Genomic DNA, 19,040 nt, shown 5'->3' on the forward strand with positions numbered 1-19,040 from the left:
CTGTGCTGCTGAAGTCAGGACAGTTGGAGGGTGTGCCTGGTGACCATTCTGGGAATTTGGTGTCTGGTATCACATGGTGCACATAACATTTGCTATAATAGGCCTCCTTCTGGCCATTAGCCAAGATGGTTCTGTCATTGGCCACTTACAGCTTTTGAAGGCCTCTACTGTACTCAGTGGCCAATCCAACTTGCAGATGTTGACAGTATCCACTCAGTTCACTAAATATAAAGGTACCTAGCAGGATAAGGACCTATTGGTGCTCAGAGAGAGGGTCTTGAAACACTGGAATGCTCTGAAACCAGCAATCTTATCACCTGCTGCAGCTAAGCCTGAGGATTTCTGCAGCTTGCACTCTACTGTCGTCATCACTCCTCACATGTCTAGTTACAGGAGGATCTCCGCTCCGCATGGTCCTTTTATCTTGTCCTTGCAGCTGTGGCTGATGATGTTTTTTTTAGCTCTGTAAAATATATTTTACTTTTCTTTAACCAAGGGAGGCTGTCTTTTGGGTCTTCCTATTATCCACACTGATAGATTTATTGTAAACTGTATTTGACAGTAGCTGCCACGCCATCCAATGTTAGGTTCAGCAGACACTCCGTGGGTTTCCCTGCACTATGGGAAATCCTTAATGACATCACTATTGTGACATCTCAGGATCTTCTGTGGTCAGCGGGGAAATCCATCTGAAGTATCCGTAGAATTCACTTTGAGCTCTGTGTAAAGCGATTTAGTGGCCAGGAGCCATAAATAACAGTTACTTATGGTTCCCGACCAGTTCTCTGGAACTCAAGGCTTTCATTAACTGCCAAGCTTTGCATATTGAGCCGTGCACTATGGTGCACAGCTGCCATGTTGTGTGAACTTAAATTAAGGTCTGCACAGACATACTGCAAGTTTCCCATGTAAATGTACCAAATAGCTGATTAAGGGCAGAAGGGAACAAAAGCTATATCTATATTCATAGTGTCATGTTTGTGGTGGTTTTAATATTAAATGCATTGGTGTATTGTAATCTGTGAGCCTAGGCTATACAAACCACGCTGGTGTTGTATAACTGCATATTGCTGTGGGGATATCCTTGGCTCTAACTAGCAAAATACACTATATTGGAAAATATCCATCCTTCGTAACACATTATAATATCTGACACACACAGGCAAACATTGTTTGTGTTGTATCTGATGCACAAGTACACAGTGGTCATTATCTATATGGTACACACAGATCAGCCATAATCACATCAATCCTGTGTGGCTCTGATACTGCTGCTATGTTGGCTCACAAAGCCCGGTTACAGGTACATGATACCAGAAAAGGAGTAATAAAAACACACGCCATCTGCTGTGTCATTAGTGACACCAACAACTTCCTCTGGTCAAACTATAACCCTCGGTAGATTGTTGACGAGGTCACAGAGGGATTAGCTCGTACACGTTGCCATAATAGACATCGTGCTAGACAGTTATCCAAAGGCTTCTGATTATTTTTTTTGAGAAATTGGTCTTGGTCTAAGGAAAAATAGTGACATGTCTTTCACCTTCTGGCCTTCAGCTCTAGAGGACCATCCTGAGCTAACAGAACAAGTATTGCATGATATCGCCTGTGGATCTTACTGCCCTTAAATTGGGTCTATTGGGAGTTATGGGGTTATTATAGGGATATAATACCCTGAAACTGTTTTATTTACCTACTTCATAACTGGACGATTCCGCCCCCTTTTGCCAGCACTGAATAGTTCAGTGTAACCTGGATCTAATAGAGCTGCTTCTATTTTATTCATTATACATGGCTGTAATAGTGCTAGAAGACAGAAGAGACCTTATACTACAAGTGCTGTCTGCAGGGACATATCAGGATTTCTGTAGAGATCATAGCAACGTTTAGCATTTATTTTGCCCTATTAAATAAAACGGGTCAGAAAATAGAGGCCAACACTCCCATTTTAGAATAGCGAGTGGCTGGTAATTAGTTAGTTCATAGAATTCCATAATATAACTAATTGCAGAGTCAGATTCAGCAGCTATCTTCATTTTATAACAGTCACATCATGGGCTAAATAACTTTATTTAATGGCCTAAGTATTGATGTTGTGGGGAGTGAGGAAAAATGAACGGAGATTTCAGCCTGTGTCGCCATGGACTGTTCTGGATCCCTTTTAGAATGTTCTGTCCTATACTGCAAAGAGCTTCTCACTGAATGATTTCCATCACCCTTCATTTGCTGACAACAATTACAAGAGAAATAGTAAACTAATTTATTAATCATTTGCTATGTACAAGTTTAATGGAGAAATATTTGTATGAAACAATTAAAAATAACATTTTCTCTTTTTACAAACAGTTGCGGCAGTGACAGGACACGTAGCCCGGGATTCGGGTCTGCCTTGTCTCCTTCTGTATGAACGTTGGACGTTGCTTCTTCTGCAAGTAGGCGGGATGGCCTGGCGCAGAGTCGCCTCTGATATCGCTCTAATGTGGCTGCCGCGTAATAGCTAGAATAATACATGCCATGGCTAGACTAACATTAATAAGCACTGCTGTATACATAAGCATGAAAGTCAACCAGAGCCGGGAATATCCCTTTAAGAATATACACTCTATGAAGCAGGCTAAAGCAACGTACGGTTAACCAGGTGTTGGGGAACTACAAGTCCCAACATGCTCATCCAGCCTCTGACTGGCAGGGTGTGCTGGGACTTGTGGTTGTACAACAGCTGGAGAGCTGCAGATTGCAAAAAAGTGACCATTATCTGGAGGATATTATGAAGCTGTCCATTATGAATTTCATGTTGTTTGCTGATGTTATGAAATCCCCCCAAATATATTCCCTGGTGGGATAAGACCAGCTGCGTATTATAGATTACTGTCACAGAGATCATTTTATTGTGCAAATATCTAAACGATGCCATGTAATTCAAAGTAGAGCCGGGTGCCACTACTAGGACTAATGAGTAATGTTGGCCGTACACTCAGCAATTGCTTCTGATATTTGGGCCTTTTACAACTAAACTGACTGAAAGCTTCCAATACTTCAACATCAACATATACAAAGTACATCGAACGACCTCGCTGAAAGGGGCGTGACTCATACCCTATCAGCCCCTCCCTAATGTCAGTGGCATTCTGGAGAGAGGACCAGTTCTTCCGGCAGAGGAAAGATGGGCACAACTACTGTAACTTTGGGGAAACTAATGCAACTAATACAACAGCTACTTTCACCAGCAACATTCTAAATATAATTTGAGTAATGCTGGTTTTCTGTAGGGATTACACAATCACTTTTACAAAACAACTGACACAGTAGTGAGATAAGAGTGGATCTGGAAAAGGCTTGCATATCTGTGCTTATATTCTCGGAGCTAAAACATATTGCCTATCCCAGACCCAGCGGGACCTGGCGGCATTGTGACTGGAGACACTGTCAATGTCACTAATCACACTGACGACATTGTAAAGCTGTCTGCATAATGTGAGTGTCGGCATTTAGCCTGCCAACATTTTCATGTCTGCAGGTTAAGTTCCGGCTTTACCTCAATCGAAATTTTGACTGTCACCATTTTTTTTGCTGCTAACACTGCAGATAATTGCGGCAGTTCGCTGATGAAACATTATTACCAGTCCAGACATGAGTGGAGTTTCCATTTATTTTCAGTTTCTGTTCTTACTACCACTTTTAGGTTAAACATAATTTACCTCAGTAAAGTTATGAAACGGATTAAGTTTAGCGTTGTTGTATATAGTAAAAATGTCTTACAATAACCTACTTATGAAAGTACGTGTCTTCTAGAGGAGATTTGTCTGTACTGCTGTATATAATTGGAAATTCTGACGCCGCACGTCTCCTGTAGCAGGGTGTGGATTGATGCTGGTGCTGTGCAAAGTGTTGGTGATTGGTGGGCAACAGACTGGTCTGTATCCAATGTCGGCTGTCTTGGTTGTCCTATGCCCCTGTCATCTCTGCATTTAAGACTTAGTGAATTGTCCATCATCACTCAGCACCCCTACGGAAAGACACTGTAAGGAATTACTCTATTTGCACTTCTGACCACTAGAGGTCTCTGTATTCGTAAACTTGCCCTTAGATTTGCCCTTATCAAAAAGGGCCAGAATGACATCAAGGAGAAACCATCTTGGATCATGTTTCCTGTTTTGGCCTGTAATAGGCACTTCCTGGATCAGGTATATGTTTGAGTATTCTGCCTGCTCAGCTCCTGCTACTTGGTGCACTTCCTTGCATCTGTGACTACCTGCTTGTGTACTTACCCGGCAAACGTCAGACTACCTGCTTGTGTATCGACACAGCAAACATCTGACTACCCGCTTGTGAACCGACCCGGCAAACTTCTGACTACCCGCTTGTGTATCGACCCAGCAAACATCTGACTACCCGCTTGTGTACTGACCCAGCAAACATCTGACTACTCATTGGATATCTACTCGGCTATTGGGCTTCAGATAATACCACCAGTATTGTCCACCATCTTGGATAAGGGTAAATCTAAGGGCAAGTTTAAGAATACAGAGACCTCTAGTGGTTGGATGTGCAAATATCAGAGTAAATCCTTATAGACACATACCAACAATCCTTTCATTTATGTAAAAAGCTCAAAGGTTTGCTGTTTTGTACCTCCTTGGAAGCCTACAAATATGCCCTTGCTCATACCTATGTACTGGGCTTCTCATAGAACAAGGCATTTTTCTGCAAGAAGAAGGATTAGTGATCCTGAGGAATACACTAGAGCTCATTAATGTTCGGAGTACACAGGCTTTGCATTTTCAGTCTATGATTGAGAGCAGTCATTTCCCAACCTCTGGTACTGTAGTAGCTGGGAAAGACTGAGAAATACAAAGCATCCTTACTGTACCATGTTTCACACTGGAGTATCATTGTCTCTCTTATTTATGTACTAATGAAGTTGCCCCCATCCCAACAATAATCTTGCCCACATTCTCAATTACATTGGTGTTGCCGGAGACTGGGTTTCTTGCCCCTTCAGTGCCCAGTGAGGAACAGGTTTGGCTGATAAATTGACTTGAAGATATGTGTCTGTTAAATTAATATAGATATTTAATATATATATTTAATCAGGCCTGATTAAATAGTCCTTGTCATTATTCTGTGTGAACATCCAGCTCACCTCTAACCACAACAGGTCTCAGGAAGTCACATGTTCAGAGAATGATGCTGACACAACTTAACTAAGAGCCTATATTAAAAGGAGGATCCTGCTACTCCGAAGCAATGCACATGGAAATCCTTTGTCTCTGACTATACATAGTTTTCTACTCCTTCTCTATCTCTGCCCTTATAGTGACGATTATTACCAGCTATTTATCGCATTGTCTCAATTTAACATCTATCCACAACTTTATAAAGGGCTTTCTCTACTGTCTAAACTTTCCCTGTCACCCTACTTTCTGTGTTTTTGCTTTTTATTCACAGTCTGTGAATCAGTAATAGGGTACACAAAATAAATGGAAATGTTGTTGTACTTTGCAGGTATCTACAGGGGGTATTTCAAGTTATTTTAGTAAATTGTATGTACATTTTGACCAGCGATGTTTATTCCCGGTGTATACTCCTGAACCAAGGGGGGTAAGAGCAGTAAAATGATTATCTTACTTGGTTTTTCGTTTTCCATTGACTTCCTATGGTGACTATTATCTCCAACAGATTCTTTGTAGGATGTTCTACATTGCAGTGTGATTTTCTTAGCAGAAAATATTTTGTGTTGGGTCCCAATGTGAAGCGTTTCCCTTCAGCAGGGGTATAAGAAAGCTGAAATACATTTGTTTGTTTCATACGGTGTGACCATATCTAACGCCTAGCACAGAATAAAATAAATGTACTTATAGTATTTCATCAAAACCTTTCCGTGCGGACTCATAGTGCCACGTCGAGCAGAATATCTCAGAAAATCCAGGAAACTTGAAGTTCACCAGAGTTGATACACAACCTTACACAAAGTATCACTGCATAGTTTTATCCTTCGTATGAAAATACCTAATTAATATAAATGGCTCCCAATAATGATGGTTAAAGCGAAATGTAATGAAGATAAAATGACCTATTTTGTGAAATGGTTGGAATGCTTCGTTATTTTTTATATAGTTATGATTCTGTACTCTGCTTTATGACACCAGAGTGCCAAAACCAAAAAGTAGATTTATCAAACTTTCTAGGAAGGAAAAGTGGAGGTGTTGCCCATAGCGACCAATCAGATTCTAGCTATCATGTTCTAGAATGTACTAGATAAATTATAGCTAGCATCTGATTGGTTGCTATGGGCAAGACCTCCATGTTTCTTTTTTAGAAGGTGTGTTAAATCTACCCCCAAGAGTTGTTGCATTTCAAATTATTCCTCTTTGATCAGTGGTTGGAAAAAAAAAATCAGATGAAAGACTACAGGTAAAGCTACTGATCTGAGTGACATCAGTCTACATCCCAGTCCACAGAATTGTTCAATTATTATTTCTAATAGGAGCATGCAATCATGCGAAAAGTAAACGTTTAATTAATGAAGCCCAGTTAAGATTGTAATTTAGGTGCCAATTGACAACTTAAATCCTAAGACATGCTATATATGTACATAAATAGTGCTAAACTTAAAAAGCAAAAAAAATAAAATTGGACAATAAATTAAGGTAGCTGATTTTTTTCCTCTTTTAATACCACCGTGCCGATTTTCTCTGTTGTGTCAAATATTCATTGAGACGTTATCTACTCAAGTTTATGATTCGAGCAGTACGGAGTACAGCCACTAGCCGTGGGCCAAAATATCACTGACATTAGTGAGGAATTCCTAAAGTATACTCAGAGGTGGAGGTTGACTTTCTGCCTTCTTAGTTTTAAATCAAATAACTATGTGCATCAATAAACAATAGTCTTAGATTTTATTTTGCTCATTCAGTTCATTCACGTCATTGGTGAAACTGTCGTACTCCGCAGAACGTGTCGACATCCCCAAGTATTGCCTGAGAAACTCACTAAACCTCTTCTGGTTGTTCCATTTCCTGGCTGATTTTCGAACACCAATGAAACCTCCGTAACGCTTCTGAAGGTCTTTCGATGGACCCATGAATTTTCTGTAGCTATATTTCCCTTTTACAAACCCCCCAAATCGTTTAGACATAGCATTTGTAGGATCTTGAAAATCCATCATTTCATCAGGTCCAGTGTTCATCCCAAGCGTAGTTTCTCCACCGTCAATGCTGGTGTCTTCTTCTCCTTCTTCACGGATCAGACTACTAATTTTAGACAATCTTTTCTCGTCCTTAATTTTACTCAAGTCAACCAATTTTGTGAGATCGCTCAGTCGCTTGAAATTGGTGGAAAGTTGGCTGTCTTCGATGTTGAATGGTTTAAAGTCTTCTTCAAAACTGTCCATGCTGAGTTGTATAGACGACTTTATAAGAACCGTTTTACATACAGCCCACATTGAACTTGAGTAGATTTTTCCTTCACACTCTACAATGCAAACCTGTAAATACATAAGCAAAGGAAAAGGGTTATACAGCTATAGGCACAATAACTATAACTCTTTGCTAATTTCCACATAACTCAAAGAATGTATTAGTATTTTCAATTCCAATTAAAATGAGATGTGTCTTTTTTTTTAACACAAATCACTGTGGCAGGTTATATAAACAGCATGTTGGTTAGTTACCATTTCCTTGGTTTGTTTCTTCAGGCTGTAATTAATGAATTATAATTCTACATAGTGTATTGGACTACCATGGCAACCACAGTGACATGGCACATGAAGTAGTAAGCGGGCAGGCTTTGGAATGCCCCTCTGAGCTCTGTCTGCTCTGTGTGGTTTTCAATTGTCCCCCTTCTCTCCCCCTCATTCACATGACGTGCTGAGAGCTGTGAGTCTGTGTCTGTGTCACTGGCAGCCATATTTTGTAATCTACAGAGAGATTTTCAAAAAGAGATAATGATTTGTAGAACAGCTAAGAAAAACTAAGACTAAGGCATTCTTAAAAAGTAGTTAACTTGTTATTTAAATAAAAAATAAATAAGGTCATTACTTCATATTTGAAATAAGGGAATTAAGAAAAAGGAAAAAAAATGTTTTTTGTTGTTTTTTAACTTACTTTGTTTTTTATTTGATTTTTTTTTTTTTTGCTTTTGTTGTTGTAAATCAACACTTCTTCACTCCAACTGGCATAACTTCAGGGTTGATCTATTACAAATAGGTGGTTCTTTAAAAAAAATAAAAAAATTATTCCCTACTTTGAAATGTTGGCTTTTCGATTTACTGTAAGTAGATTGACAGCTCACAGGCTGTGATGATCTGGTCAGTGACTACTCACGTACCTATAAGTCCACACGACACAGATGCAGGCAGAACTACGAATGTGTAAGAGGTGAAAACTAAAGGGTAACTCCAAATTAAAAAAATAATGATATAGCATCTTAGTATTTGAGCACCTCAAAGAGACAAGAGTCTGTATCCATTTGGTAGCGGAGCTCGGAATCCTGTTCTATTCCCTGGTATTTTACATAGAGGCCAACGCTGAAAGAGTAGATGGCAGCACAGTTAATCTGATAATAGAAACAAACTGTGAAGACTATGGAGGGGGATGAAATTAATTTTAATGGGAGAAACTCTTTAAAGAAAGAAATAATAATAGGGATCAATATTTGGTCATTACGAGGTAAACCTGCTGAGATATGGACATTAATAAAGTACACGGTCAACTAATTAATTACTGAAATGTAATTACAGCACAATATATATGGATGTGCTAGATCAATGAAAGGATAATATGAATAATCTCATGGGAAATTCCCCAGCATGAATGTAATAAGACATATGGAGAGAACTGTATGAGACGAAACAACAGATGGGACAAAGTTGTTTAACACTTTCTACTTCCAAATTGCAGAATGAAGTTGATAAACATCATCCTGGAGATGACAGTAAAGCAGGAAGGAGCTGAGGGGCAGCGGCAGAAGGTTTGGAGGGCCAGATATGGCCCTAGGGCCACATGTTGTCCATCAGTGTCCTAAGGAATACCACTTGTAGTTAAAATAGGGGCAGATGGGGCAAAAACCTTGTGGCAAGTAAGGGGGAGTAAGGGAGCAGACCATACAAACATTAGGTATTTTTCTGCGTCGTATCTTTGTTGTTTGTGAAGGTTCAGCCGTTAAACTATCATCTAGGTCAATATAATATAACCTTGCGTACTGCTGTGTGCTGGTTACTTGATCTGCTTAATGGCCCTGAGAAATTAGAAAGATCAATGTTCTAATTATTGTCATTAGGAGAACAAATGAAGTGAGCGGGATAATGTCAGACGCCACATCAAGAACCTTGTATACTGCGCTTCAGTGCAGCGGTGCTGATAAAACACCATTCGCTAGTTACTCTGCAGGTGCGGTGTTCTGTGTGTTTTCCAAAAAAACCCCAGAAAGGGATTAATTATCTAGATAAACAAAAATATTCAAACAGTAACGGCACCTTGCTCTGGTCAATCATCTTGCTTCCGTGTACTGATATAAAGTAGTAGCTACTACTAGTTGCTATTGAAAAGTTTTTGCCGTAATAAATTATTTTTTGCAGTTTGTCTTACTGTTATCTTTGGCGTTAACATAACATGTATTGTTGCGGTACTTCTACAAAACAAAGCTTAATAAAAAGGTTTGTGAAATTTCCGCCAGCAAGTTATTGCATGCAGTGACCCGTTAGATAGATATTTAGGGCATAACAACAAAGTCCTTGCAATAAATAGGACCATAGTTATGGAATATATGCAAACCATTATAAACAATTCAGCAAAATCATTTTGCAAGACCTGGAATCCCTGGGCAATCTACAATAACATCCATCCGCCTCTAACTTATTAAATAATTCCCGATTCATAGGACTTTTATATTATCCAAATTCTCATACCCTGGGCTTTAAATCCACCCTCTTCCGCTTTTCCTACTTCCTTAATCCTCTGTTGTTTCCCTTCTCAAAATTAAATTAAAAAAACCCCCTGGTTGACAATCCCACAACCAACCTCAATTTTTCTGCGATTTTTTTGATCCTAAGATTGTTCTTGTTATTTCTTTTGCATTCATAAGTTTTTTGTAAAATTTGGTCTGCTTGTATGGTAATTGTTTGACGACTGTATGGCCTTGGATAAAATAAAGTATATAAAAATATATAAATAAATAGGACCATAAAAAAAAGAAAGTATAGCCATAGCCAAGCTGAGACAATTACAATTCTAACGTTTAATCCTCCCACAGATTGTAAGAACACAGATATAATTTGTACTTCTTGTTTTGGTGAAGCACTGTGCATCCAGAATACAATCCCATATAATAACAGTTGCCTCCATCCATAGCTTTCAAAAGATCCTAATTATGCAATTCTTAACCCAGGTGCTTATTCTCTGGGCTCTATAGGTTAATATTTCTGAAATGGAGTACTTAAAATGAAAAAAGTGCACTATAATCCAAGTAAACATGACATGATGGAGACGGTAGCATTGACAGCTATACGTCCAGCACTCACAATCCAAAGTTATGGCTCTTTTATTTCATTGCAAGACATCAGTGGTGGCTGTACGCCATGGAGACCCCATCTCACAGGTGACATCTGACTACATGTCATACTTGCAGACTCTCCTGGAATGTCCGGGAAACTCAGGAGTTAGTGGGTAATCTCCTTGACACCCCCAGGAGACTCTGGGAATCTCCCTGAGCTTGTGGGTGGAGCACAGTGTGATGATGTCACCACTCTCCGCTCACCACAGTGGAAACAATGAGGACACAGTGCGCTGGAGAGCGGCAGCCATTTTCTTGTAGCAGACCTCCTCCTGGTAGAGAAAGTGTGCTACAAGAAAATGGCCACCACTCTCCAGCTACTGATGTGCTCCTGAGAGATAGGAAAAAGTGAGGATGGGGAGAGAAATGAGCTGAGAGAGAAAGAGTGGGGGAGAGGGAAAGTCCAAAAAGCAAGAGGCATCAGTCTGTAGGGGGTAGATTTACTAAAACTTCTATAAAGGAAAAGTGGAGATGTTGTCCATAGCAACCAATCAGATCCTAGGGCCTGATTCATTAAGGATCTTAAATGAAGAGGTATCTTATTTCAGTCTGCTGGACAAAACCATGTTACAATGCAAGGGGTGCAAATTAGCATTCTGTTATGCACATAAGTTAAATACTGACTGTTTTTTCATGTAGCACACAAATACTTGATAGCTTATTTGTACACTGAAATTGAAAGTTGATATTTCCTTTTTTTAATAAATCTACCCCTAGTTTTCTATATACCCCGAATTTTTATTTGATCGCTCTTAGTTTGATCTCTTTGCAATAAAAGCCTCATGATTTATTTAATACATTCAAATGTTTTTAAATGTAAGCTGTGGTATGTACATAAATAACTTTTGACGCAGTGTAATTTAAACACATCCATTTTTCATTTGTGATGTGATTTGTGTCTATCAACGCTGGAACACAGTTGAAAGTGGAGTTTTAATGGGATAAAATAAATTGGCTGCTGCTAAAAATGCTTGGAGGAAAACAGTCTTTTAAAAATAGAAATAAAGTTCATGGAAATTATTAAAGAGACTATAACCTCAAACATTTTCTTTGCCTAATCGTGCCTTGCATAGGAGATATATGTTAGTATACATATATCTGTTCCTGTGTACAGGCTATGAGCAAGCTCAGGGAGTTTTGTCTATCACATCTCTTCCTGTCCTCTGCTATATTAAGATACTGTCCTGCCTTTGTCTGACCCTGACCTTGGTTTGTATTTTTGTGCCTGAGCTGCCAGCCCTAAACTCTGCCTTTATCATCTTGCTTTCTGTCTGTCAGCAGCAACCTAGTGAGATGGGTCTGCTGGCTGCAACCTTTGTCTTTCCGCAGGAAAATCTGTCACTCTCTTAAAAACGGTCCTTGGTGTTCCAAGAGGTCCCTGGTGTTCCAATTAGGACCTTGGTGTTCCAACAGGTCCCTGGTGTTCCAATTAGTTCCCTGTTGTTCCAATTAGGTCCCTGGTGTTCCAATGGGTCCCTGGTGTTTCAGTTAGGTCCCTGGTGTTCCAAAAGGTCCCTGGTGTTTCAGTTAGGTCCCTGGTGTTCCAAAAGGGCCTTGGTGTTCCAGTTAGGTCCCTGGTGTTCCAGTTAGGTCCCTGGTGTTCCAAAAGGTCCCTGGTGTTTCAGTTAGGTCCCTGGTGGTCCAAAAGGTCCCTGGTGTTTCAGTTAGGTCCCTGGTGTTCCAAAAGGGGCTTGGTGTTCCAGTTAGGTCCCTGGTGTTCCAGTTAGGTCCCTGGTGGTCCAAAAGGTCCCTGGTGTTCCAATGTTCCCACTAGACTCCACACCAAGGGGTAGATAATGACAGTAGCTAATGATTCTACATCTAAAAGTACCATTGACCCCCGGACGTTCCATTATTGGACTTTTATTTACAGGATCTCTTCGAGTGAGTAGAAAAGCAGGAGATTAAACATGTTCAAATTTTTAAATTTCTAGAAGGCCTTTCTAGCTACATAGATTCCCTTCAAACTTCTATTGCCCTGGCTTCTGCTCTTTTTAGTGATACTCTGTACTCAGTCCTATATCTGTACAATCCATGTTTATGCTAGAATAGAGATCCACAGACATGCAGAGGCTTCTGAAACACTTTGAGCTTTAAGTAAAAAATTTCATCTAAACGTGCTTAAATAGCCTAATAGCCTATATCATTTTGTTATTATCTGGTCCGGACCTGGCCTGGACATCTCTTCTGTGGGTTAAAAAAATACCCTATTCTGTATATTATTTCTCTTTTTATTTCTGTGTGCCAGTATCCCACAAAACACAGAAAGCTAACGTCAGAACTGATCTGGAGAAATAAGGCTATTGCTGCCTTTGGGCTTTTTAATGCTCCAGCAGAGTTTAAAATGTTGCCTCTGAGATCTTTTACGACCTTCCTTCATCATCCTCATGTACTTATATAGCACCACTAATTCCGCAGTGCTGTACAGAGAACTCACATCAGTCCCTGCCCCATTGGAGCTTACAGTCTAAATTCCCTAACATACACACACTAGGGTCAATTTAATAATAGCTAATTACCGGAGCACCCAGAGAAAACCCACGCAAACACGGGGAGAACATACAAACTCCACACAGATAAGGCCATGGTCGGGAATCGAACTCATGACCCCAGTGCTGTGAGGCAGAAGCGCTAACCACTGAGCCACCGTGCCACATTGTCATTGTGTACTTAAATGACAGATTAATATCCTCAAATTTGTCCTCTCAAAGACATCATGATGGGCTTATACTACAGCATTTACTAGAGAACATCTGTACTAAATTGAAGATATGTATGCTTGAGCCACACCAAATGGAGTATATTGTGTCCCCCTATGAACTTGGATGGATTCAAGCAAGGTTTTTGATATCGTTAATTGGCCTCAACTTGCAGGTCTCATGGTCATTCAGAGATGTGTTAACATCAACAAATTCCTTGGAAGAACATCTGCTTTTCTGAGGCATTTAATTCCTCTCTAGCATTACACCATCCTGATCCTTTTCACTCATTCATTTTAGAGATGGACACCTCATTTGATTGGAGCATAAGTACTGTCTCAGCTTAATAAAACCAGCAAGAGTCAAACATGGAGGGATTAGCCTCCCTGACGGTTATAGCGTGGATTCTGTCTGTTGCTGACCTGCTCCTGTCCTGTTCCTGCTTGGTCCCAGTTTTCCTGTGGATACTCTGCCCTTTTACCATTGGACCTCCTGTTGTGACCTCATTGCCTTGTTCTTGGATTCTGCTGTCTTGCTGGTGACCCTGACCCTTGGCGTGTTATTTGACCATTGTACTTGCTTGTGACCCCTGACCTTGGCTTGCGTCTGACCATCCGTTACCATCTACTCAGCCTCCTCTGGCCTGCCGCTGCGGTGTTGTTAATGAACTTGCACTACACTAGGAGTTAAGTCCTCGGGGCATCCGAGTGCCTGTGAGCACATAAAGCTCTATAGGAAAGGCGGCTGCTATAGCTGAAGACCTCTGTCATCTGTACTGCAAGTTCGTTTTCAGACCGGCAGCCTAACACTCACTACACATGTGTACAGCTTGTGCCGTTATTTTCAGTTCCACGGATTTGATACATGCCCCCCTTTCCCTGTGTGCTTGGAGAGGCAGATCAAGTGCAAGTGGAGGGCAATCAGGTTGTGCAGATGCAAGTTAAGCATACCCAATTATATACATCTTATTTTGGGTAATAAGTAGTATGGCAAGAGCCCGCTACTGCTGAAGCACACGTGAACAACTTCTTCTTTTTATGCAGCTTTATTGTCAGGATGGTTAAAATGTATTTGACACCGTATGAATTTCATAGCAATTCTGGAGACCCTAAACACTAGCTAGACATAGACCAGCTCTCTCAAGACCAGCCAGCTTCCCCAGCGTTGGTCTCAGTGAACAAATGACACAAGCAAGCTTTAATACATGATACTCCTCCCCCAGCCTTAGCTTGATGGGCAGATGACACACCCATCTTCCCTTTAAGAGGAAACGCCCATCACTGGCTCTGTTTGCACTAACAGACACACCCTGTCTGTTTGCTGAGAGGAAGGAGCTTTCAAATCATGTAAGTTAACCAAACTTTAAACTATACATAAGTCTTTACCTGGTTTAACCTCAATCTAGGTGCATAACTGCGCCAATGTCTTATTCTGCTTGTATGCTTTCTCTGCATCTTGTCAGGTAAATGCCTCCCTTTGTTACAGTAGCTTTGAAATACACTTCTTAAAAAAAGCTTACATTTTATTTCAGATTCCTACACAAGTATGTATGCTACATTTAACTAAAAAAGAAAAACAGATTAGGAATGTAAGTGTGCAGTAGCAGCTTATTAGACCATACTCTAACATATAATAAATATAACTTATAAATATCTTTATATCAAATAGGATTCCTCATTGACCTAACTCAAATAATAATTCATTCATTTGAAAAGAATTCAATAATGTTGTTTTCGTACAGAAAAAGCAAACGTCAGGTGCAGACAGAAAGAAAAACTGCTTACAGATAATGTGAGGCATCAAAGCTAATTAGCTAATACAAAACCGTGTCGCAGATGATTGGATGGTCAAAGAGCAAGTTATTTCAATTAAATGCAAATCAATGCAGAGTTATTACATTGCCGCATGCAGTTCATAACAAGGATTCTCATTTCAATGACATTTCGCGGAAATTTAACACAGGGGCACGTGGATAACCTTGTGGTAAAGTTCTGCAAATTAAATTGATCAATGTATTTTACATTTTACTAAGATGGCAAAAGCAGACAAAATAAAAACGTATTTTATTTGCATAGTGGACCTAGTTTCCTGGATAGAGGTCGGATATTGTAGAATTGGTTATGAATCAGTAGAATAGACGGCAGTTGGTTACAAAATTCAGAATTCTAACCCATAAGTAAGATGGACAATCACTTTGTCTATAAAGCGAAAATTGAAACGTTAATTAAAAGTAAACTACCACCATAATGAAATATTTGAAGCAGCTCAGTTCAAATGTTTGCTAAGGTCTCTGGTTTGATTTGTTGAGTTAAATCTCTACAGCTGATCTCTTGGATCTGGAATTCCTAGGGAAACCTAATTAGCTGATAATTCTAAATAAATATATTCACAATACCAAATAAACTATGCTCATTCTGAACAAAATCTTTGAGAGACAACTTCTTCCTGTCTTCTCATTCATTCTAGTATATAGGCAAATGTTTCACTGTAAACCTTTAAACATATATGGATGTGTTTATGGGGGTATCATGGGGAAATAGGCATTTCCAATAGTTTTGGATATATTTAGCCAATGAATCTACTTGAAGTATGAGCAAATAAAACAATTTATATGACAATGTTGCTTTAATAGACTATAAAGGTCACTTACATCAACAGAAAGAGCAGTAGAGTTACGTTCAGCGTCTTGGGGGGAGTCTTCATTCAAGCGTCCCTATATATGGTAATTTCAATCCTGAACTGGGACTCTCCTGAACGGCACATTGCAGACCTCCCGCAGTGTTGCTGGAGGTCTGCACAATGCCCCTAAGTTATTACTAGTTGCAAAGAAATTGTCGCACCAGTGACATTTAAGAGACTATTTCTCCCTGTAATTGAATCAGAATTGCAAATGCATACTGATCATGGAGGTGCTACTACTAAACTACAACAGATATAAAGTGTTTTGGTGTAGTGCACTTATAGTCTCACATCAGTAATTAGTTAGAAGTTTGTTCATCTCTTATACTCTAATAATACATTTTTTTAATTCCATACCAATTAAAATAAAAAACATAAAATCAGCAAAATAATGAAATATGAAAAGAGAAAATTCACATGAAATTTACCAATGCTATTGTAATGTAATGATCTCAGGATGTGGGGTATGATTTACTAATGTTATTGTAATGATCTCAGGATGTGGGGTATGACTTACCTATGTTATTGTAATGATCTCAGGATGTGGGATATGATTTACTTATGTTATTGTAATGATCTCAGAATGTGGGATATGATTTACTTATGTTATTGTAATGATCTCAGGATGTGAAATATAATTTACTTATGTTATTGTAATGATCTCAGGATGTGGGGTATGATTTATCTATGTTATTGTAATGATCTCAGGATGTGGGGTATGACTTACCTATGTTATTGTAATGATCTCAGGATGTGGGATATGATTTACTTATGTTATTGTAATGATCTCAGAATGTGGGATATGATTTACTTATGTTATTGTAATGATCTCAGGATGTGAAATATAATTTACTTATGTTATTGTAATGATCTCAGGATGTGGGGTATGATTTATCTATGTTATTGTAATGATCTCAGGATGTGGGGTATGACTTACCTATGTTATTGTAATGATCTCAGGATGTGGGATATGATTTACTTATGTTATTGTAATGATCTCAGAATGTGGGATATGATTTACTTATGTTATTGTAATGATCTCAGGATGTGAAATATAATTTACTTATGTTATTGTAATGATCTCAGGATGTGGGGTATGATTTATCTATGTTATTGTAATGATCTCAGGATGTGGGGTATGACTTACCTATGTTATTGTAATGATCTCAGGATGTGGGATATGATTTACTTATGTTATTGTAATGATCTCAGAATGTGGGATATGATTTACTTATGTTATTGTAATGATCTCAGGATGTGAAATATAATTTACTTATGTTATTGTAATGATCTCAGGATGTGGGGTATGATTTATCTATGTTATTGTAATGATCTCAGGATGTGGAGTATGACTTACCTATGTTATTGTAATGATCTCAGGATGTGGTGTATGATTTATCTATGTTATTGTAATGATCTCAGGATGTGGGGTATGACTTACCTATGTTATTGTAATGATGTCACTCACCAGACTGTGAGTGCTTCTTCCCGTGTGTTTAGGAACCGTGGCCGTCCACCATCCTGAGGGTCTGCGCATGCGCAGCCCTTTCAAAACCTTCAGTACCTGTTCCTTTAACTTAATTGGCTGATCAGGCAACACTCCCTATTTAAAGCACCTGCTGTCCATACCTCGTTGCCTGATCTTGGAGTCTCATTCCCCATGAGCCTCTGAAGGTGTTCCTGTGTTTCCTCGTGTATTCAGCGCTGCTGATTCCTGTGGTTTCCAGACCACTTCTACTCCTGTGGTTTCCAGACCACTTCAACTCTCCTGTGTTTCATCGTGACTGTTAGCTGATTCCTATCCGCTGCCTCCGTGCACTACAGTCTTCAGACCACTTCAACTCTCCTGTGTTTCATCGTGACTGTTAGCTGATTCCTATCCGCTGCCTCCGTGCACTACAGTCTTCAGACCACTTCAACTCTCCTGTGTTTCATCGTGACTGTTAGCTGATTCCTATCCGCTGCCTCCGTGCACTACAGTCTTCAGACCACTTCAACTCTCCTGTGTTTCATCGTGACTGTTAGCTGATTCCTATCCGCTGCCTCCGTGCACTACAGTCTTCAGACCACTTCAACTCTGCTGTGTTTCATCGTGACTGTTTGCTGATTCCTATCCGCTGCCTCCGTGCACTACAGTCTTCAGACCACTTCAACTCTGCTGTGTTTCATCGTGACTGTTAGCTGATTCCTATCCGCTGCCTCCGTGCACTACAGTCCTCAGACCACTTCAACTCTCCTGTGTTTCTTCGTGACTGTTTGGCTGATTCCTATCTGCTGCCTCCGTGCGCTACAGTCTTCAGCTCATCTCAACTCTCTCGTGTTTCCTCGAGACTGCTACAACTGATTTCTATCCGCTGCTCTCCGCGCTCAACAGTTCCAGCTCAGCTCTACTCTCCCGTGTTTCATCGTGGCTGCACCTGCTGGTTGCTATCCGCTACCTCCGTGTACCTGCAGAGTCCTGCTGGCTGCTACTCCTCAGTTCTACTCGTGTCTGCAGCAGCTGATCCGCTCTCCGTGCTTCTCAGTGTTCCTGCTGGTCTCTACTCGCCAGTCTGCATCGGATCTGCGCCTCACTGCTTTCATCTCGTCTAGACCATCGCTACTCTTCAGGGTCCTCCAGGAGTCCAGTTCTACATACTACTGCTTCCTGAGTATTTGTTCCCCTGCTGGTCTACCTACCTGTGCGCTGCACCTACTTGATTACCGCTTCACCCTCCAGGGACTTCGCATCCTGCCGGCCTCCAGCCGTTCAGGTATCTCTGCACTCCTGTCTGACAGCCTGCTCCTGAACCACGGTATGCATACTTCTCATTGACTGTGCTGGTGTATTGCATATCTTGCTGGACTGAGTTGTTCTCCTCTGGAGCTTACTATCCGCTGAGACTTTTGCCATCATTGACTGTGTTATCTTTTGCTCGGATAGTTTCTATGACTTTGTATTATTGCAGTGCTGTTCAGTCATTACTATATTGTGCATGTCATTGTGGATCAAGTTCAAGGTGCCCGTGTATCCTCTGTATTGCAGTCTCTCCCCGTGCTCCTCCTCACATATATATTCAGTGGTACAACTTGCTAGAGGCAGACCACTGATTCCTGTTTCCAGTGTCACCT

At 40.2% G+C, this 19,040-nt stretch overlaps 1 protein-coding gene across 1 annotated transcript in view; it reads right to left on the minus strand.

The window, feature by feature from the left end:
* Nucleotides 1–2,246: 2,246 nt before the first annotated feature.
* The window catches only part of PNOC (prepronociceptin), a 100,104-nt gene continuing 83,310 nt past the window's right edge, over nt 2,247–19,040 (minus strand). Inside the window, exon 3 of the mRNA XM_075201176.1 lies at nt 2,247–7,486. Coding sequence (XP_075057277.1) covers nt 6,893–7,486 — 594 coding nt within the window. The 3' untranslated portion in view covers nt 2,247–6,892. The remainder of the gene's footprint in view (nt 7,487–19,040) is intronic.

Source organism: Mixophyes fleayi, chromosome 3 (genome assembly GCF_038048845.1).
Source record: "Mixophyes fleayi isolate aMixFle1 chromosome 3, aMixFle1.hap1, whole genome shotgun sequence".
Taxonomy (NCBI): domain Eukaryota; kingdom Metazoa; phylum Chordata; class Amphibia; order Anura; family Limnodynastidae; genus Mixophyes; species Mixophyes fleayi.